This window comes from Lagopus muta, chromosome 4 (genome assembly GCF_023343835.1).
Source record: "Lagopus muta isolate bLagMut1 chromosome 4, bLagMut1 primary, whole genome shotgun sequence".
In the NCBI taxonomy this organism is placed as follows: Eukaryota; Metazoa; Chordata; class Aves; order Galliformes; family Phasianidae; genus Lagopus; species Lagopus muta.
In genome coordinates, this window is record NC_064436.1 from 62240418 (window position 1) to 62263588 (window position 23171).

Sequence of the window (23171 nt, forward strand, 5' to 3'; positions counted from 1 at the left end):
GAGATACGATAGCCCTAAAATTGTGTTAGTGCTCAGAAGCTCACATGCTCTGAGCTACCCCTGAACTAACTTTGTCAGCACAGCATTCCACATGGGATAAAAAGATGCAGCCAGGAACCCAGGCGAACACCTGGGCTGTTAGCTCAGCCCAAGCTCCAGGCCACCATTGGCACTGATGTATTTCCATTAGCTGCAGCTTATGCAATACCTGCTGGATAAGTGCTCCTCCCCTACTTACGTATATGTTTGTCTCACTTTGGCTTTTTCAGCACTGTGAGTAATGGCTTTCATTGGGCAAAACAAGCAAAACAATATAGAACTGGATCAGAAGTCTAGGGGATCCTCAGAGTGGAAAACAACATTATGTCTTCACCACTATTAATGTGTTTACTATTTTAGATCCTTTAATATTTCAGAGAATTAATAATTGTTTCAGAGAGGTCCCAGGATGTGACTTGGCAGCAAGAACACTTACCACTGAACTTTGCTAACAGCTAGGAAAATATTCAAGTACTCTTATTCCTGCTAAAGGAAAAATACACATAAATGTGTATACTCTTACATATATGTGTGCGCTCATAAGTAGTTTGCAGGGCAAAAAAAAAGTTTGCCTTTATGAAATTATGTCACAACACTATGTAACGCTATTTTCTGATTAATTATTCTACTCTTGTTCATTTCTGACTATCAAAGTAGAGACCATAGCAACTTTATGACACTACAGTTGCCTGATGCAGTGGGAAGAAATCACCACTTGGTGCAGGACAAAGCTGAGGCTTTGCTATTGGTGCTACATTCCCACATTGAGCTTGCTAACTCTATGTCATAATTATAGACTCTCTCAGATGACTTTACCCACTTTCAGGATATTTTTTCTTCATTGCAGAGTGCAGCCGTGATGTGTAGAAATACACAAAGATAAAGCACTTTAAGTACACTTCTTTAAGTATCCTCCAGACACCAAAATGTAGATTAAAACTCAGGTGCCTCAAAGCAAAGCCAGCAGTCAGTGGTAACTAACATCATTTGGTTTCACCACAATGTTTTCTTTTCTCACATGCCAACAAAAAGCCTCCAGAAAACGATGAATTTTAAGTCCTATCTTATATTTGTCCCTGGGTTTTCTATCACCTCCCCTTGAAAGCAAAGCAAACAAACCCGCGTTGGATAGAAACAAACAGTATAGGAGATGCATTTCAAGTCCAAGAGCCCCGTGATGGTGCAAGGCAGTTTTATAACTCTCATAAATTAGCATCTTAATCAATGAGCGGGGAGCCGCAATGCACTGCAAAACAGCAGCAGCACGACAACACGCAGCTGAAGCAATCTCAGAAGTTCACAGAGACATAAGATTTTTTTTAAGCACTGCGTTTCCACACACGCGCGCACACACACGCAGACTGCATGGGTGTGAGGGGTTCATTTCTTCCCTTCCCCCGCTGCAACTTTAAAGGAAAAACATTAATTAGAAAAGCTGAGACAGTCTGACTGATGATAACACTGAAAATTTAGAACAAAGGCTGACAGAGATAGCCTATTGTGCTTGGCAATTACGGCACTTCAATATTGCGCGGTGTTGCTAGCTAGACACCTGTAAAATCCTGGTGCTGCGAGCTGTGCTGCTCAGCAGGAAGGCTGCAGATCTAGCAGGCTAAGCAGGGGCCTGGGAGCCAGCAGCTCCCAGCTCTGCAGCTGAGTGGCAACTGCTGGGCGATGCAGGGCAAAAATGGATCGTGCTTCCAGCCTTCTCACTCAGTCTGGGAGAAGAAAATTACAAGGATTACCACAGGGTTAGTCAAACATTTTAGAGGCATTAGCATCTGCTGGAAAACGTGGATTTAATATTATGGAAAATGATGTTAAACATTGTGCTCGTGGGTCTTACAAATGCAGGAGGACACTCAAAGTTAAGGGGTTTACAGGATTCTCCCTAGTTTTCTATGTGATGAGCAGTGTCTGCATTAAGTACAGGAGGATGCCTTACAGAGAAGCAAGCAGTTTTAACATGGTTGCCTGCTGTAATAACCTTTTTTATTATTAATATGAGCTTTGAGGAGAGATTAAATAAAAGAGTCACATATTTGATTTTCTTGCATTACAAGCACACGGCTGAAATCACCACTCAGGATTTCCAGTATGAGGCAGTTTGTGCCTCGCAGAGATAAAAAATTTCAGAAAAAGAGAAAAGAAAAAAAAAAAAGAGAAAGAGAAGCATTTGTTTCTGCTAAGTTCCAATTCCTTTTACCCTCAAAGCAACAAACGTCTCTCGTTTTCCAAGCCAACTTCCCCTCCTGCTCCATCTCATCTCCTCGCAGCCACCTCCGCCCTCCCCCAGCTCCTCGGGAGCGGTATTGACGGTGCACATCGATCCCCTCCCTGCAGATATAGCAGCGCTGCCTATAATTACAGCAATGTGTGTCACTCAGCAATAAGGCATTCCATTATTCCCGGCCCCTTGAAGTGTAACCCTTCAACTCACACGAATAAAACCCAGGAGCTTCGTTCCCCAAAAGCATTATTCAGTATTTATTATAAAGCAAGCAAAACTTTGCCTTGTCACACCGACCCTCTCTGGCCACTTCTAACTGCAGGAGTTTCCTTGCAAGCAGCTGCTGCCAGGCTGACACAATCAGCAAAGAGAAAAAAAAATCTGCTTTCCCACTAACTGCATTTCCATCCCTCTACATCATAACACCGCGAGTTAATTACGACGCGACAAAGTTGTCCCGGAGTTTGCAATGAAATGGGGGAAAAATGAAGCATGACGTAACAGCGATGGCGAGAGAGAATTTTAAAAGCCATACGAACAATCTTTAATCTCTTATCTACACATTTGCTGAAGGATACTTCTTTCTGAAAGGCAAACAGCGCAGCCTTGCCCCTGCTAACATCTCTTAAAATAAAAAGAATTAACTGAAGCTTACCTGTACTGGAATGTCATATTTGTAATTTTTATCTTTATTTCCTCTCCGTGGCGAATTTCTCCCGTCATTTCAAAGAGTTTGTTAGCCATTTTCTCATAAACTTTGGCATTCCTTTTAGTTTGTTTCAGTTCATCAAAAAATTCTTCCCAGACCAGCATTAAACCTCTCATTTCTGCATCAGTCCAGTTTCTGGCCCTCCTGTGTTTCTCAGTCTGAGAAGAGACAATGTAACTGGGAATTTCTGCTGCAGCCATTGCTGACTGACCTAAAAGGGTTTTAAAAGAGGACACTTAATATAGATTGAGTTTTTAGCTTAGGTTTTTGTAGTGCAAGACATGCATATGTGGATAAAGAATTTGAATGACAACAGAACATATGAAACCTTTTTGCAACAGCTTGAAGCTTGAGTGCACAAAATGGGGCCTACATCTGACAGGCAGGAATTTAGTTAAAAGCTTTTAAACAGAGAAACGTCATTTTGATGTCACGTTTCCATAGCAACAGAGCAACTGCATAAGCTACAACAACAAAAACCTTTTAACTGAAAGCCAAAGAATCAGGACAAAGTTGACAGGCCATCAATATTAAAGCTTTTAAACACTTTAGGTTTAACAAAAAAAAAAAAAAAAAAAAAAAAAGAGAGAGAGAGAGAGAGAGAGAAAGAGAGAGATCTATGCAGCCTTTGAGAAGCTACTTTTAAGTTTCTACTTCTTTTTCAGCTTTCCCTTACCTTTTAGGCAGACAATCTGCTGGCAGGGGGTCATGGTCGCCTGAACGAGCTTTTAAGTTGCGCCTTGACAGCCTCTCTGGGAGGCTGCAAGGACTGAGGCCATGTACACACACACACACACACACCAAAAAAAAAAAAAAAAAAAAAAAAAAAGCTTTTTTCTTTTTTGCAAAGATACTCTGCAAAAAGAAAAAAAAAAAAAAAGCATCAGCCAGCTTCATGGCAACTATACATCTCCCAGCTAATCAATGTTGGAGCGGGCAGCCTCATTAAAAGGGTGCCTGCGTCTGTTTTTTAAGCACATGCACAAAATACCGTTTAAGTGTTTAAATATAGAGAGAAATGCATATGCAATTTTAATACAAAGCCACTTTTTTTTTTTTCTTTTTCTCCCTGAGATGTTGTGCTGCTGATAAGCATGTACTGCAGTCCTGTCAGGATGAATTTGCCTTTGTAGGTATGTATTACTCTGTGTATTTTGTATTCCTGGCAATTTAGATGCTATTTATGCAGCCTGTGTTCTGCCTTAGGACTGCAGCAGAAGCATTTCACCTGCTTTACGGGGAACCTAAAAGGATTATTCAACGAGTTAAAAAAAAAAAAAAAAGAAAAAAGAAAGCTGCAAGATGCTTAGAACTGTGAATAAATTGCTTTGCTGTAAAACAAGCATTCTGAGCTGGGTTTTATACAGGGCTGAATTCTGCCAGCAGTTATACTGGAAAAGCAGCACCTATTCATCATATTAAACAGAGTGTACCACGAGCAGAGGGCCACATCCTGCCCCACGTACATCTGTGCAGGCAGTGCCTTTCCCAAAGCAGTGAGATGCATGAAAGCATTAATTGGAGCAGCAGGAGCAGCTAGAGAGAAAGATGTTAATTCCCTGCAGTCCAAATACCGCTGCGTTACGTAAAATATAAATAAATAAAGCACGGACCTTTCTTCTTATTATTCTCTCTTTCAGCATATAACAGCAATAGGGACCTCACTGCAGGGCACTTCCTGAAGATTAATGGCAGGCAGGGGTTAATGGCCTGAGGCTCACCCAGTCAGTCGTTAATCCCCAGGAAATGTTCTGTGCCTCAATCCTTAATGCTTAAGTATCCTATAAATTGTAAGTCTTCTCATAACCACATCCTTGATCTTAACAATAGTTTAAAAATGCACGGCTTGGTTTGCATCCTGGGCATGGCAAGGAGAGCACATCATGTTCCTAAAGGTACACTATTAAAATCTGTGATGTTTTTTTTCCTTCTTTGCATTTCATGTTTTCTGCTGTTTATCACAAAACCAAGGAATAAGGTGGGAGATCACACATACTGCACACACGAAAACTTCTACTGATCCAGCCCTCACCAATCACTGTTAGAAATATACCTGCTGAGTCATTGCCTTCCTCAAAGAAAAGGGGAAAAAACCACCTAGCTTCCAAATAACTCCTTTTAACTAGTGATAGGACAGCCTAGCAACTATTACCTTTGAAATGTGTAAATAGCAGCATATGTTGTTGATCTTGCATGGTTTGTCTCTTGGGTGGCCAGCTGGGAGACATCACATGATCAGGGGACAGATGGTGGTCAGAAGAGGATCAGCTGGTGACACAATCATTTTATTAATTTATCGTTTTGTTTTGAAATTCCCGTCACTTAACCTTGGGCTCCGTGCAGCTCTACAATCGTACCAAATTCTGTTGACTACATCCATAGCCAGGACAAGTTTAAGAAATAAATATGGTGTTGAAGACGAAAACACCGTGGGTCTCTTTTAAGAGAGGCTGGGGCTGTTCAGGGGCTGATGTACACTACTGTCAAGAAAAGGTTGCTTTTCAGCTTTTAATATTCTATTAGAGGTTTGTTTGTCTCCTCCAGTTTTTAATCCACCTGGACTGTGAAAACAGTGATAAACACTGCTGTGGGGGGAAAGTTATGCATGGTCTCTCCTTTAAAGATTTTTTTTAATCCAGTTTCTAGCTCAACCATCAGAACATGATGGGACAGAAAGCCTGTCCAGCGGCAGCCAGTTTGTTCTGTGTTGGTCCACAGACATTCCTCTTCTCATCTACATGTGCTGGGCACATGTGGGACTGTTCCTTCCACATAGCGCTGCCTGCGGGGCTGTGCCCCCATGGAAGGGAGGCCACAATTGCCCTGAATACACATTTCTTACTTCTCTCTATGCTGTTTCCTATTAGGGTTAATTGACAGATTGATATAGTGGCATAGTGCTATTTAACATCTGTTAAATAAAAGAAATGCTTTCAAATAATGCCTCCCTTATTCCCCTCCCTTCAGCACCAGAAGGGAATCTAAGTTTCCAGCACTCAAGTTTTTAACCTGTCCTCTGAGAAAGTTATCACTATTAATTATAGAGACTCTGCCTCCTCTGCATTGCTGAAGGGCACATGCCCAGTGGTTGGTGTAGTGCATATTTGCCAATGGGGACCTGAAAACAAGAAAAGGGATCTTTTTACCCCAGAAATCCTCCCTAAACTTCTCCCAAGAGCCGAGGAAAGAAAAAAATACCTCTCTACGTAACGCACCTATCTGCTGACCACTCTGCAGATCTGCTGTTAACCCCTATCCTGGACACTGAGTCTAGGGGAACAAACCTGAGAGGAAAGACATCCTGTAATGGGAGAGTTCTCAGTCCCTAGAGTTGGGGGACTTGGGGAAGGAGCTCTAATAGCAACTTTAATCCACCAGCCAGATAAAATTGGTCATCTACCTCAGGACTGGTTGTTCACCAATCCAAGCATAACTGCTAGCCACATGAGCTGCTCCTCTGCCAAACCCAATGCACTGATGCACATCACTCACATGCTCCACCTGGCTATCTCCAATGAGCCCTCCAGCACCAGCCTGGCATCAAATACCCACACTGAAGCGGTTGCTGTTCTCATAGCGAGGATGCTTTTCCTCTTAGAAGCTGTATGGGAACTGCTGAATCACAGCCTAAACCTCTGATTGATCACCTGAGGCAAGCAATGGGTCAGCCACCTCTTCTAGACCCATTTAAGAGCTGACTACCAGTGGGACAGGATCTCTTCAGGAGATCCCTCCTCTGGAGTTTTGCAGCGAGCCCAGCATGCAGGTAAGCTTTCTGTCTATTCTCTTTTTGTTATTATAATCTGCTTTGCCAAACTCTCTTGTTTATTTTGTAACTATAACATCTTCATATTCATTGAATATACAGAAGCCAATGAAATAAATACCAGAGCTACTGAGTACACCTCTGTAAAAATAACCTCCCTGTATAGCTGAATGCCTTCTCCATTCTTCTCTTCACAATCCCTCTCTTTGTGCAGTGACAAATACAGAAGAACATTCACCTCAGTGCACCTGAAGATCTCATTCACGCCCTTTCTTTCAGCACACTCCTGTTCCTAAGAGCTCAAGAAATCATGAACCTAATGATCTTCTCCACAAACTGTCTAAACCTGCTGCCTTTTTTGCAATCATATATTAGCTTGAGTAACATCTCTCACAGCTGCTCCACCTTTCATGGTAATATTAAAGATAATGTCAGCCAATATCGGGACACCAAGTGTGTGACAAGAATAATTTAAGACAGGTCAGAGATAAGCTTTATTAACTATGATCATAATAAGAGAGCATACAGACAGCATCTCCCCTTGGTTCTCCGCCTAGTAATCGCAGAGACCCAATTGCTTCAGAAGTAAAAAAGGAAGAAGTGAAAGAAAACAACCATTTCAAGGTTACCAAGGCCAGATATCCATCCCTGGGAGAGATGGACTCAGGTAGCTTGCTAACTGCCACAATTCTAAGAAGGAAAGGAACCAAACAGTAAGTGTGGGATGATTTGAGGAGATGGATGTTGGAGGAGCCTGTAGGAGTGGCACACGCAGTATTATCTGAGCTCAGAGGTAAGAGCTGGAAACAACCAGAAACTGCTACCTTCTGATACAAAGGTTTGCTCTTTTAGTTGGGATTAATTTCTTAGCCAGACATCTGAAATCTTAAACAATTTTGCCACCACGTTAACAAAATCCAAGTGCCCAAAAGGGCAGATGGGGATCTAATGAAGTTCACCTATAGATGTTTCTACCACAGTGTTCAGCTTCTTAAATCCTAATGTATCTGTTGACAGATACATTTAGGTCGGACATCAGGGGGAAGTTCTTTACCCAGAGAGTGGTGAGGTACTGGAACAGGCTGCCCAGAGAGGTTGTGGATGCCCTTGGAGGTGTTCAAGTCCAGGTTGGATGGGGCCCTGGGCAGCCTGGTTTAGCATTTAATGTGGTGGTTGGTGGCCCTGCATGTGGCAGGGGGGTTGGAGATTCACGATCCTTGAGGTCCCTTCCAACCCTGGCCATTCTGTGATTCTGTGACAGTACTTCAGTGATCTGCACTAACTGTATACACAGCCCTCAGCTTTGCAAGCGTGGGATAATGCGTGCCAAATAAAACTTCCTTTCACCAAACTTTGGGGTAAGGATTTTTTCCCTTGCATTTGCAGGGAGATAACATTGTAGTCAACCATCAGATCTCAGCCCACAAACCCTCAGTCATTAAACAGTGACTACATAAGAGCATGTCTGATCCTGATGTTAAGGACTGTGGTACAAGTTGGGCAGCAACCCCATGGCAAGATAGAATTTATTCTATGACAGCCTAAGATATTTCTCCAATTTATTTCTGATATCCAGAAGGATGGCTGCCTCTACAGAGGTGCTGACACAGGAAGCTGCCTATTTGGATTTCAGAAATGAAAGTGCATTACTTTGGGTTATTTTTAAGTCAGCCAAGTGTATGGGAACTGCTGAGTCACGGCCTGAACCTCTGATTGATCACCTGAGGTGAGCCTTGAGTCAGCCAGAGGAGCACAGGTGAAGGCAATTCACCTGTGCTGCCAGAAGGGGTGGAGCCAGGCTCCACCCCTCCTGGACCTATTTAAGAGCTGGCTACCAGAGGGGAAGGATCTCTTCTGGAGATCCCCTCTTTTGGTGTCTTCTGGTGAGCTCAACCCAAGGGCAAGCTCTTCCACTTATTCTCTTTTTGTGATCCTTGTTTGCTTTGCCTTACTCTCTTGATTATATTGCGATTATAACATCTTGATATCTATTGATTATACACAATTATATTGTGATTATAACATCTTGGTTATACACCAAGACTTTAAGATCTGAACTCAGTTTAAGCAACACTGTCAGCAAACGCCTTTTTAAGCTGTTCAGGCTCAAAGCCTCTGAGCAGTGCTGCTGGAGGAAAAGGTCCCTGCTGGAGGGTGCATGGCTATTTCAGTAGGATGTCCTGTAATGTCACATATAAATCTAATAGCAAGCTTGTTTGCACCCTTCTGTGTTTCGGGCAAGATGTAGAAAGAAAGGTTGCTTAAGGCACAGGCCTGTCAATGCTCCATGAGCTCTTCAGTATGGCTCATGAGGAGAGTAACACAAGCAAGCAATAACTAAACCTTGAAACAGGATTGTCACTGCAGAGCATATGTTCATCCTCTGGTTACTTCAGTGCAGACACGTATAAAAGTATTCACCTGTTTAAAAACAAAAGCAGTTGTTGGTGCTTACACAGCAGTGGAATACTGAGTTTTAGGCTCAAAAAAAGCTGTCTGCACATTTTAGGGTGCTCCTGGAGAGACCTCATTGTGTCCTTCCAATACTTGAAGGGAGCATAAGCATAAGCAGGAAAGAGAGCAACCAGACCATGGCAGGGGGTCAGATCTTGATGATCTTTAAGGTCTTGTTGCAAAGACAAAATGAATTTATTCAGACTGAGGAACTACAGTATGCATTTCACAGTACATTAAAAGGACAGTCCACTTTGTCAGAAGGTCTACAAACTAACAGGGGCCCACCACAAAGGAAACAATAGAGTGGGAACAGGATAGACCTGGACAGACAAGTGACAGCAATACATTACAGAGCAAAGGTCACTGAATGGTTGAAGAGCTTTTATGTACGTCTAAAATAAATGTTTTATGCCTGCAAAGAAGCCTGACAACAATAATGAGTGTTCTGAAGGAAGATACACAGGGCTGAGAAAAGCAAGCCTTCTTTGCAGAGAAGACCTTGATGATTTAAAACTTAGAACAAAAGAAGAGGAAAAAGGAACATTTCCACACAAACACTCCACTACTGAGCTTCGGGGCAGGTTTCCCTGCTGTCAAAGCAGGCAGCCCAGAAGGACAGTTATCTATGAGTTGGAAGGAGCTGGAAAGGTCTTTGATTTCATTTTGATAGGCCACATCCTGCTTGAATTTCACTTTAATCAGAATCATTTCCCAAAAACAATTTGATCTTGCTGAACTGACAGATTCAGACCAAAATAATCTCCTTTGCCTATTTTAGTAGTAACCATGGAAGCCAGCTTTGCACGGATATTCAGTCAGAGGGAAGGATGGAGAGAGGCAGCAGGGTGAACACAAGGTGGGAAATTGGGCTTCAGCATTTTCACGGTGAGACCAGTCAGACCAAGAATCATTAGCAACAGGGGGAATCAGAAGTATGTGGAACTTCAGAAGGAAAATCTCATAGGACAAAGGGAACCCAGGGAATTCACTGCTTGGAGAAACCAGATATATATAGGTATGCTGGTAGTAATTAGATCAAAAGTTATGGTACTAAGTTTTTGTTTCATCTTACAGTTTTGCAGGGACTTGTGCTTCAGATCCCAGTCTCCCCTCCTATGGGCTGAACAAACCAAGGGACATCAGCCATTCCTCACACACCTTGCCTCTACACCTTTCCCCATCTCCACAGCCCTCCTTTGGATGCTCTCTAAGAGTTTTATGCCATTCCTACACTTTGGTGCCCAAAACAGCATGCAGTGCTTGACTAGAGGCCACACAGCAGAAAGCAGAGTGGGCAGAACCCAGCACTTCTTATCGTTAAACTTCATCTGATTGGTAATTGCTCAGCTTCCCAGTACAGGGAGCAAAGACCGGCTCTATGCCTCACACTCCCAGTTCAACTAATGGCAAGCTGAGTGTTTCTGAGATTTGCTTGCCCTTCAGAAATCATTTGCAGTTTCTTAGCACATGGAGCAACCCTGCAAGATGTAGTAACAGACATGCTCCTTTTCTGAAAGGGAAGCAACAAATCAGATTACAAAGAAAAATCACTCTGTTCCCAATGAATGGTTTCCTGAATCCCTCTGAAAAGAAATTATTTTGGTCCTGCTTACATTCAGGGGTTAGTCAATAAGCTCACTTGCCCATGTTTGGTTGCTAGCACGCAGCACAATAAATGTGCTAGAAAGCATCTTGTTCATTAAAAACTGCTCCTAAAACACTATGCAAATATTTCTCTTTCAGAAGTAAATTCCTCTGAGAACTTATTCTAAACAGTGCATTTCAGATGTGGCCTTTAATCTGCTGCAGTTTGGATCTGACATGTTTTGCAGAGGAAAAATAAAAAAATCCTTGTTGCACAGAAGTCTGTCCTTTGCTTTGCACTGAGCAACTTTTCTGCAGCTCAGCAGAAAAGCAGCCAAGCCATGAAAAAGCAGACGATAGCAGTGGGTTTTGTCCATGATTCTGCTGCCCACGGTCTCCTTTCTTCCCCAGAGAAAGAATTAATATCACCGTTGTAATCCCTTTCTAACAGAAGCACAAAGGCAGCAATTGTGAAAAATAAATACTTCAGGAGGTTATCAATCCATTAGAGAGATGCTCAGCCCCCAGGTTTAAACAGATGAGATCTGGCCAAGTGTAAAGCACTTGGGATTTACACAGGATTCCCGCTAAGCAAGTTTTTACTTCGTTTTGGTAGCTAGCATCACAGCTGTGTTGAATAAATGGGTTCTAGCCTGCTGCTCTTCCAGAAAGGAGAGTGGTTTGGGCCCTTTTCCAGTAACCACTGGCCTTGGAGAATCTGCAGAGCAAGTCACTGGCAAGCCCCTGCCAAAAGCCCAGCCTCACTGCTCAGGGCTTGCTACCGGCTTGGCAGCCTGCTGCATCCACCTAGCAGCCGTCTGCATCCCCTCGCCATCCTCCTGACTTCCTGCCAAAGCCTGCAATGGGAGCAGAGCATGGGGAGGCTCTCAGCCCCAAGTTTTGAAAAAGAAAAAAGAGCATACAATCAAAGATATCTGCCAAGCTGAGGAACGCAGGAGCATCTCCAGCTCTCCTAGGTTTCTGCTCAACGTACCCAGGCTATCCCTGCTCTTTTCCCCTTGCAAAGTTTTGCTCAGCTATGCAGACCCGCAGAGGAAGGTTTACAGGATTAAAAAAATATTTCAGATAAAATATTTAGGGCACCGGAGATTTCCATTTCCATATCAAGTCATAAAAGATTAAATACTAAAATGTAAATGGTGTTTAGGGTATTATTGCAAGGCAGCTTCAGGAATGGAAATCTTAGAAAAGTGTTTAAATCCATGAAGTTCAAATGTTACTTGTAAAAGACCAGCCTGATCCGAGAGCTGCCAAAAATGTAAGTAAAACCAAACTCACACACACCACTAAGCTTATCAGCTGAGGTAGTTGCTAGTGGAAGTTGAGGTCTTACAAGAGGTAGCTGCAATTCTTGGGACAGACTGCCAAGCACTGCCAGTCATCCCTAAAGGGTTTTGGTGTCCTTTTATGAAAATTGATCACGGTTTTCAAGGAGATCCAACTGCTCAACTGGAATCATCATAGCAAGTAGTGCTTGGTCTTGACTTTATTCCCAATGCTGTGCTCTGAGTTTTTCAGGAAAGTTCAGTTCCTCAATAAGAAACTCTGTGGGAAAGCCAAAAACACTGTGGGTTTCCAGCAGAAGTACGTGTTTCCATGTCACCCAACAGAGGCCATGCAGCCATGTGGCCAGTGAAGTCCCGTACTGTCTGCATTTGCAAATGCAGGTTCAGATGATCTACACAAATTCTTCAGCTACCAACGCAGTGGATCAGATCTCCAAGATGAACACAACTGGCAACTGAAGTGCTAGCTCTCACGCCTTGTGACATGCAGGATAAGGTGTCGCCTCAACATAAAAGGTGTATCGTGATAAACATATAATGCTGCTCCTTTTAAGTGGCTTGCCAGTATTTGCAGTCTTGTGAGCTTCTCCATTATGAGAAGGCATTTGAGCCACTTATTTTTGCTAGGATGTTCCAGTTTTGCTCTCTGGACATTCTGGTTTGCTCTCTGGCCATTTCTGTCTTTTGCACCCATCTTTTGCTCCTCCAGCCTGCCTTCTGCCTGGAGACACCACATCTCCTCTTGCTGCTTTCTTCATAAGCTTGGATTGAAATTGCTTGCGTGTTTCCCATCAACTCCTGGCTTTTTCCAGCTGTTTTCCTTCTGTGTGGCTATCCTCTGTTTATCACACACGGTTCCATTCCAGTCACTCTCTAGCCACCAGGGTTCAGTTTATATTTCAGCTTTAACACACTCCTCTGATTTGTGTATCATCTTCTATTGTTTCAGCTATCACTAAACAAAGGAGAGTGTGCTCGCTTCCTTCCACGGCCTCAGTGAAAGACAAGAAACTCATCAGTCCGTGGATGAAAGAAATACTTTCTAGCATTTGCACCCAGAAGTATTCCTTCCAGCCTTACAGCTTAGAGTCCAAGGACATCACTCTGCCTCCTTTCATAAATTCTTCTGAACAAATGCAAACCCACAAACCACTTGTGGATGCAAATTCCTCTGCCTCCAACACTAGCTGTCCACTGCCACCAGTGATTTTAAAATCCTCCCCAGAGTTTTTCATTCAACACAGCATTTGGTTTTGTAAGCCAGAGGATATGCCTTGAATAAATATACATCTGCACAGAGAAAAGAAACATGATTTGCGTGCATAAAAATGCCTACTGCAATTTGAGTATTCAGATGCAGAGGCATGCAATGCTGATACTACACCAAAAGCAGCAGCTTTTGTATATTGGTACCTACCACCAGCCATTCCCTAGCTGAGCAGACCATGCAAGCGAGTCACAGAATATCTCTAGTTGCAAGGGATCCACAGGGATCACTGAGTTCAATAGGACTATTTTAAATGTGGCAGAGTCATCATCCATGGAGGTTTTTGAGGAAAGGGTGGATGTCACACTGAGTGATGTGGTCACTCTGATGGCTGGACTAGAAGATCTCGTTGGTCATTCCAACCTTAATGATTCTATTGGTACTATGGCCCTGATTGCTGATAGATTAGTGAGCACTCAATGTTTTTTGCAGCAAAGCTACTCCAATAGGTGAGAAAATAAGAAAACTGAGGGGCTACAGATCCAGTTTTCAGTAGTGCAGAGCCTACCTATTTCCTGCCAAACTCCACAAGAGTTGTTCACACGCAGCATAAATAAGAAACTTAATCCTGATGTTTCAAGGTGGGGGAGGGAGGGCTTAAAACATATGGAACCTAAAACAACACAGATGTAAGTGACAATCCATTCTGAAGATGTAAATAGAGAGAGTCTGTGGCAGATGCGAATGGCACAAGAGAACTCTTATCGTTTCATTCCTAAACATTCAATTGACAGACTTCTGCATAGCCAGAAGTAGATTGTTGGATCCCCATCTTCTAAGCAAATCTTCAATTGCTCAGGAATTTGGGATTATTTGATTATAAAAAATAGCTTTAATGACCGTAGGGCCAGAGATCACAAATCACCATCTGATAGCAGAGAGATCAAGACTAAACAATTTGGATAAAACCAAGTCAGCTCACAAGGCATTATCTCATTCTCTTAAATTATAGAAGTGGTCAGAGTTTTTCATTTGCTGTGCAAACAGAAAGTAATAGTGCATTTCCCACGGGAGGCACTCTTGTGCAACTATTTACTAGAAGCAATCAGGCAGCTCAAAAGGACTTATGGAGGTCAGTTCTCTTCACCTCCTACTTCACTGTAAAAGAGTAAAAACTACCTGGCTGTAGCTCCTGTTTTGCTGAGGGTTTCCAAAGAGCTCAACAGCCTGATCAGCCAACCTTCTCATCTAAGGGCATAACAAGTATGACTGCTTTTTGTCAGCCTCTCATAAGCCACAAGAATGAAAATACTCTTTTTCTTTAATATACAGCAGCTTTAGCCTAATAGCAATAGTTTTCAGGTTTGTGCAACATATTTTGTGCTCTTTTTCCCAAACTGCCTATAATGCCCTGTACCCGTATTCCAGTGGCTGAAGCCACTCAAGGAGACCAACAGTGCATAACAGTTGTCTAAAATATTCAATCCTAATGTCATGATTTTCTTCACTTGCAACATCTTTCCTCTCTGCACACTTTGCTTCACGACAGCTGTAAAGGCAGATTATATTAAAGCTCATGTCTACCTTTTCAAATGATTTCTCATCAAGTCTCAGTGGGAAATAATTGAAGATTAAGCTAATCATTCCTTGAGGCCACTTATGGAGTATTTCATCACTTCTTGTGAATACATTACAAGGAATTTCAGTGAAGTGCTCATCTGCCAGGACCACTGAACACATGAGCTGTGACGGCTGGATGGCCCAGCACACACCTGGGAAATGAGGATTTGGGTCAACTCCAGTACATGGGACAAGACAAAACCCTATCCATTTCTTCTGGCAACAGTAAACACTTCCAGAATATCACCCCACCTTTCTGAAAGCAAAACAGCAAGTCTGACACGAGCTGTTCAACATGACATCACATACTCCCAACTAACTTTCTGATCTTCCCTGTCACCTAAAACCTGTACGATACCACATGGCCGTGCCAAAGTGCAGCTACCATAACTTTTGATCCCTGCTGTAACCAGCTGCCACAATAAGCAAGTTCTTTCATCAACCAGTCTGCAGATCCTTTCTTGATCTCAGTGCCTCTCTGAGCACTGTATGCAGTTATCAGATAACTACAACTGACATCCAGACTCCCACCAGCCACTGGGTAAAAGCCAAAACACTGAGCCACAACAGATCCCAAGACAAAAATTAATATGCTTTTACTGTCTTGCAGGAGTCAGTTAGCCAGAGATGAAAGCCAAAAGAAAGGTCCAAAAAGGTTTTGAAGCAGTGCAAAATACCCCCTCGGAATGCGGGAATAAGATAATTCTTTCAGTAGTGAAGGTCCTTAAAGCAGAATCAGACACAACCTTATTAATGTTTGCTTTGACAGAAGTAAACATTTTCAGTTTCCTTCTGCAGATTCTTCTGCTATGAGGCAGAAGAGAATCCATTAGAATGGTCACTACTAATATAGGGAATATTCTTGGAGTGTTTTATGCAGCTCAATACTTTAAGTATATTGGAAACTCTATTCTACTCTGCCTCCATATGAGGTTTTTATCTTACAAACAAGAACTCCTTCAGGCAGGCAAGTTCCTGCCTCAGCATTTAAAATACTGCTGGCATTACCAGTTATCAGTCTTAAAGCTACTGGAGTCACTTTCACTTCTAAGATAATTTAGATTTTTCCCACTGCTTTTGACATGCTGCAGTAAGGGAAAGCAAGATCAACTTTAGTTCAGATTATGAACATGATGTAATATTGATATTATTCTGCATCCAAAAATGTTATGTTCCAGTCAATTCTCTTTCATTCCCAAATGCTCAATCCTGTATGAAACAATAGTAAAACAGTAAGTAGATCGTTTGACTGAGATTTCTGTTTATATTTGACTAATGTTAATTATCTTCAGAGAACCAATATCTGTGCTGCTTCATACAGCACAATACATACGCATACATCTATTACTTTACTTGGCTCTTTTCTAACAGGAACTATGCTAGCACAGGTAATGGCTGAGGAAATGAGGGGATAACTAAAGGGGGAATGAGCCATTGCCTCGCAGCAGAACCCCTCAGAAGATAAAAGTGTTTTATTTTCCCTCCAAAATCCAGAAACATTTTGCATGCCCCTCCAGACTCTGCACCATCTTGGGACAAAACTGAGATTGTTAAAAATCAAAACTATTTTTGGATGCCATAAGCTGATTTTCTACATGCTATAATTTTGTATAAGAACCAGTAAAAAGAGAAAATATTTTGTCTTTCTTTAAACAATGTTCTTGTAGCCGGTAGGAGCTCGGGGCATCAATGAGATTACATTTCACTACATGACCATAAGAGGACATGTCCACCACAGGACACCAAAATGTTGGAATCTCAAGACCATGAAAAATATGTTAAAAGCCCACAGCTCTAAAATATATCCCTCACTCTGTTGGTTAATATCTCTGATACATCCACTCACACAGCAATGTCTGAGCGAGTGCATCAAAGGAAAGCAAACAGGTTTCAAGGATAAAACATCAGTCAATTAAAGCCTATAAAAACCCAAATCAGCAATCACCACAAAAAGCAGGTATTATAATGTGAACTCCCCTAGTCACAACGTACAAACCTGTGAAGCAAATCTTTGCAAGGGTCTGCAACTGCGATGGCCTTGACCTCCTCCAGCTGAAGAGGAGACAACACAGCAACTTCTCCACACACAGAAATTGCTGCCCCAAAACACTCTTCTGCGTTCCTTTGCCCTGATTTTCAGAGGTGGAGCAGTACAGAGGAACGGGCTTGGGAAACAGGCTGCACACACCTGCACATTTATAGCTTTGGGGTTTTTTACGTTGTGGAAGAAAATCTTTGGTACCTGCTGTCCTGGGAATAGAAGATCCTCCATGAGCCTTGAAGTCAATGCAGGACTCGTCACAGCAGATCAACGACCCACAGCAGAACTTCGGATCTGGGGGGGAGAGAGTTCAACAGAACAAGATATTATGCAGGGAGGGAAATGAAGAGGAAAGCAAGAGGATTTCGAGCAATCAAGGAGAAAGGTCAGCTGTACTTTGGCAAGGTTGTCTTATAAAGGTCTAGATGAAGAGGGTCCAGTTCAGTTTGCAAACACCAGCCCTTGAAACAGCATGGAGACATACATTCCCTATGCAGTGCAGTCCCACCATCAACAGCTTGAATAGGTCCAGAAGCTTTCGACAACATAATTCCTCCATGAAAACTAGTCAACCTTAAGCCAAACAATATGACAGACATTCTTATCTGGACATCTTTGCTGCCAGAAGAAATTCTCTCTCTTAAAAGGGATCCCAACCTCATCCAGTCAAATAAAGGACACATTTTTTTCCTGCTTTTCTCTCATCTGCCAAGTATTTCCATTACCGTTCAGTCCTTTGTCCTTCAGAGGATCATAAATCATTTTGTAAACGCTGTGGGTCCTGAGGGTATCATTTGATTTACACAAGGAGAGGCCACAGATAACAAGAAAAAAAATTCAAAAGTTTCTAAATGACAGTGAAACTGAAGTAATTTTAAACAGACAACTGGACATTCCAAAGCTGAAGTCAAACCTGTGCATCCTTCTGTCACGTCTCAAAATAAAGCTGCTCTTAATTCACTCTGAGGCAAGGTCAAAGCCACAGTAGTACCTACAATATTACAATGGGAAAAAATTTCCAAGTCTAAGACTCCAAATTAACTACAACTTCTCCCCTGCTCCGAGAAAGTAACAGTTTAGGTGCCTGAGAGTCCACAGGTACCCAGATTTTTCACCAGAAGAAGGTATTCGTGTACCTCAGGTTTTTCTTACTCCATGCTGAGATCTCACCATTTTGGCTGAGCTGAACATCCTTACCACTCAGGCACACAAAAGCCCACTTGAGACTGACAAGTCCTGAGCACAGCTAAGACTCCTCAGCATGGCTCTGGAGTCAGTTTGAGAGCGCAGCCACCCCAGCTTTCATTTAAAGACATGGCTGGAGGAGGAGGGAGTGGTTGGGGTGGCATGAAAACAGCACCTGCCGCCAGGGCAACGCGGTTTCAACTTCTCCCTGCTCAGATAGGTGCTGGGTTTGGACTCTGCCTCCAGGGCTAGTTTTGATTTTTATCCAGAGATGTTTTTACACAAAATGTTTAGTAAGCAGGTTTGGGAATGATGCCAGATACCTGCTCCCCACCTCTGTTCAGGGGAGGTCCCTACTGGTAAGCTGCAGTCAGGCTCCCACTTGCTTCTCCTTTCTGGCTGCATGAATCCTCTCAGCACAACTGAAGTGGCACAACTTCAATAGGAAGGGCTGAGAGGTTGCCTACAGCCTGGGAAGGGACAGGTGGATTTGAATATCCCTCAGGAGAAAGAGAACCCAAACCCAAATTCAACCACTTCTGAGAGAAGTATTACAACCACTACGTTATTATACAAAAACCACCACACCAATCATTTGTATCTTAAGCAGCGAGCACACGGCTGTGAGCTGAGGCTTTGGCAACAGGGCAGGTTTGACTCCCCGGGCTGGGTTTAGAGCTTGTAAGTGTGGGACCTGCTCGTGGGATGCAGCAAGAAAGCTGGAACAGGGAAGGGGTGGGAGAAAGGCACCCAGGAACAACAATAGATAGCAGCACAGAGAGGTCAGCAGACAAGTTTCACGGAGGGAACAAGATCTGGAAGCAAGCACAGAAGGAATTGCAGGGATTAGTGTCTGGAGGGTGGAAGCTGTTAGCTGGCAGCAGACACAAAAATAGATATACTGGCTCAAATGCTAAGAGCCTGGCAAATGATAATCGGTGACCAAGGCAGTCAGTTTCATCTCTACAGTTCCTGCAGGAGCTCAGGGGATGCAAAATTTTCCATGTCAATGCAAGAGCCAGGCAGATTTGGGTATGTTGAAGAGGCAAGGCTGGAATTTTGGTCAAAGGAAAGGAGTGGGCCCACAATTGTAGCCTAAGACACATAACCAAGTTTTTAGGGTTGCGTGGCAAGTCAGTGCTCTAAAGACAAGGAAACACAGCTGTGCAGTTAAGCTGAACACCTCGTTATTTTACAGTGAATTAAACTCGGGCTTTTCTTTTGCATAACCTGATGGGACAGATGTTCATCTGATATAAGTCAGTGTTACTCCCCTGAAATCATCAGGGATGCATCAGTTCTGATCACTTGAAGTTTTAAATAACTCCTTACTTAGGTTAAAAAGTCAAACCAAATCTCTAATATCATCATCAAGGTCCTTTTACCTTGAATTTTTCTTTGTTTAAGCTGAGACTAAAAACAGGCTGGACTCCTCAACTGTTAAACAGATTAAGACTCCATAATGCAACACTGTTGAAAATTTCTGCAGTTTTACAACCCATTCTGCCCTCTGTCTAGCTTCCTGCACCCCCTTCATCCTCAAACAAAAATCATTTAGCTGCAAAATCATAATTAAAAGATTTCTTACAGGAATTTTTAAAGTAGCTGTTGGTCAACGTGTTTTCATCACAAACCAACACAGTTTAAGTAACAGCTCCCTCTATGATTAATTAGTACAAAAGAGCACGTTTATTATTAAAGAGCATGTATACACACGTGCTTCTAAATACGCTGAGCCTGATTTTCTTCAATTTTGTTGTTTCTTCCAATTCTTCAAATATGTGTTTGAGAAAAGCAGAGGACAAGAAGCATTTATTTGGAGATGGCAGGTTAGCCATTTGAGAAAATGTGCACATTTTAATCTCATCGAAATATACTAACCTTAAAAATAGAAGCTATGTGGTAGAAAAGTGACACTTTTGATGAAATAGGAGGGTATTTGGCTCTAAAACAGGACAGATGAGCAGGCTGGGTAAATGGCAGTACTTGCAATTCATTTTAGATATTTGTCAAGATAATTTTGTAGTTAGGTGTGGATAAGAGCTGCAGGATTTGTTTCAGGCCCATTTAGGAAAGAAAAAAAAAAAGGCCAACACAAGATTTTGATTTAAATTCAGGCTGATCTCAGCGACACAATTATTAGCTTATCAACAGCATTAAAAGTGAGCAGCAAGTTCCACTAAACCTCCTCCCACAAAAGAAGAAAGCGACAGCTAACATCCAGCACTGCTCCACACCAGTGACTTTTAGACAGAGTTTCCACTCACCTTAAGAAAGTGATCATTTAGAAATCTCTGCCAATGAACACAACCTGCTCACTGGACTCCCACAGCTCTGAAGACACCTGCTGGTGGAGTTCAATATCCTATAATCTAGAGCATCAGAAAATGGCTGGGGAAACTTGTATGAGGAAGAAGTACACGGCTGAACAGAAATTAAATTAGACTATAATTAAAATATAGAATATTTAGAATATTCTAAATATATATAAATATATATATATTTATATCTATATAAATATACAGAATATATAGAATAGAATTAAAATAGACTATAGACTGTATCTTCATTGACTTGCAGCCATTTTTTTCCATATTTTCCATATTTGCAGTGGTTTGGGAGCCTTACAAAGTTTAGCATTGCTTTTGCTGTTTGGAAAACAACGCTGACCAATCCTGCTTGCACCACACATATTATTTAAGTATCCAGAAATTAATTACGCCATATGCCAATACACAGTGTGCTCTTCCAGCAACACCTGCTACCCAATCCCAAAACTGGTACAGTACCACCACCCTCACTCCTTTATTCAGTGGCAAACATGCTAGCATTGTCCTATATCCCTCCTGTTTCGGCTCAGCATTAAGTCTTAACACTTTGGTGTAATCTGTTTTCTCAGACCCATGGCTGTCATTTAAATAAACAAACAATGAAGCAAAGATCCGTAAGAAAATCTACCCTCCTGTATAGCATTCCTACAACACCCACCATCCTGTACCTTCATGCCATCCTACATCCTCAAACACTCAGGCCCCAGCTCTTAGGGATATATTCTTGGTGAGACCTCCATTCACATCAGCAATGAGAACTCCTTCATCAATAATCCAGTCACTTCTGTGGTGGCAAGTTACAAACAAAATCTGAAGAAATACCCCCTTTAGTTTACATTTCTATCCAGATCAGTAATCAAAGGTGCTCCACACATGCTAGAGAACAGGTGTTGGCTGCAGACCTCGAAAAGCTGACAGTCCCTAGTCAGGAAATAGACTCAGGATATGAGCCCAGCCTCTGAAACTAATGCATCAAATTAAACATTTGCTTTGATTCAAATAGGTATCTTTTCTGGGACTGGGAATCTCCAAGATAAATGTGTGCTTCAAAGAAGAAACATCAGTGCTGATAGTGTTTTCTCCATGGTTTCTCCATGGGTCACGGCAGTATCTCTGTAAGGAAAACCAATCAATCCAACAAAAGAACACTTAACTATCATTATAGGAGTTTTCTTTTGTTGTTTTTGTTTGTTTGTTTGTTTGCTTGCTTAGTTATTCCATGACAGAAATTAACTGTGAATCATTTAATTCCTCTCTCCCAACAATTATAGGTCATAGAAACAAATGAAGAGCAGCTACCTACTGAAGATTTAGCAGAACTGGACAAGTTTGTTGCATTCAAATCAGAATCCTATGGCAACATTTGATAAAGATATAGAAATACATATATATGACAGTGCCAGTGGTAGACAGGACTGGACACTATGACCACACAGGTCCTTTCCAACCCTGTGTTTAAGTTCTCCAGACAGGAAGCCACTCTATCTATGACCATTCTTGCAGTTTTTCTGTGTACCATTTCTACCTTGACTGTATTCATGATAGCTGTCACATGCTTGGGCTTATCATGGATTTACACAATCTGATTTTTTGTGTGAGTGTGAAGTCTTAACATCCCATGTATCTTCATGATCACTACTAATGATTGAGTTGATACTTTCAAAGAACAATTCACAGTAACACCAATATATTTTTCCTGAGTGCCTTCATCTCCATGGATGCATAGGTTCCATTTCCCTCTTGTGTGCTACTTCACAGTTTTCTAGCTTGAGTGAGAAAATGGAGAATATTCAGTCATTTTCACAGAAATTTTTACTTCTAACTACCTTAAATAATTCTTGCAGGTAACATTTTTCTCTCTCCTTTCTTTTTTAAAGCATGGGTAGATAAAAGGTACCAACAAGGATTTTTGTAGCTAGAGACTTCCCTGCATTTGGAAAACTGATGATTCATTTCCTACCCTCTGGGCTTGTTTATTTCATTTCTAGCTAACTAGAACCATAACCAGATCAAAACTGCATGACAACTTTCCCTTTTTGAGAACTTAGCAGGTTTGATGGTCATTGGTAAGGAACTTTGCAAGTGCAACTATACCTTACCAACCAAATCACCCCTACCCATGGGCACCAAAATACACAGATCTGTGACAGCTTCCTTCTACAAAATCTATTTTGGCATTTATCCAATATGTCATAGTTACTCTGCAAATTCAAGACTTCATTTAAGCTTCCAAAAGTTTGCCCAAGGAAGGTTAGATTTACCAGTGTACAGAGCTCCTTAAGCATCACATTTGCCATCATCACTTGCCACAACAGTTATTTAATTCATATTAAAAAAAAACTGTTTGACAACTCTTCATTTGGGAGCCTTGGGTGGCAACCATGGCTACCACCTATTTTTATCAATAGTTATGCATTTTGCAGTTTGTTCTAAACTTGTCCTGTTGCCACTTTGATTTAGAACAGTTCTTTAGACTCTTCCAGATACAAAAGCTTCAGAAGAGAAGGCTCTGTGATTTCCTTCATAATGATCAGTAAAGCAAAGATTTATTTAGCCTTTACGTAACAGACTGATGTTCTTTGAGTGTTCTTATTACACTGCAATCATTTACCAAGCAAACAGATTGACAGGTTTCTACTCTTGTGTATTTGAAGAAGTTCTGAGTATGGCAAGTTGTTCCTCAAAATCGATTTTAC

The 23171-nt window shown here is 41.9% G+C and overlaps 1 protein-coding gene across 3 annotated transcripts in view; it reads right to left on the reverse strand.

The window, feature by feature from the left end:
• Positions 1-23171, reverse strand: part of MSANTD1 (Myb/SANT DNA binding domain containing 1) — a 39088-nt gene that overhangs the window by 10740 nt on the left and 5177 nt on the right. The window contains exons 2-3 of one of the 3 annotated variants that reach the window (XM_048941949.1): positions 17162-17254; positions 2925-3189 (exon numbers count right to left, since the gene is read on the reverse strand). In XM_048941949.1, coding sequence (XP_048797906.1) covers positions 2925-3189; positions 17162-17254 — 358 coding nt within the window. Of the gene's footprint in view, positions 1-2924; positions 3190-3306; positions 3372-3654; positions 3939-17161; positions 17255-23171 lie in introns of those variants that run through there. The other 2 variants (XM_048941950.1, XM_048941951.1) reach the window with 2 other exon arrangements.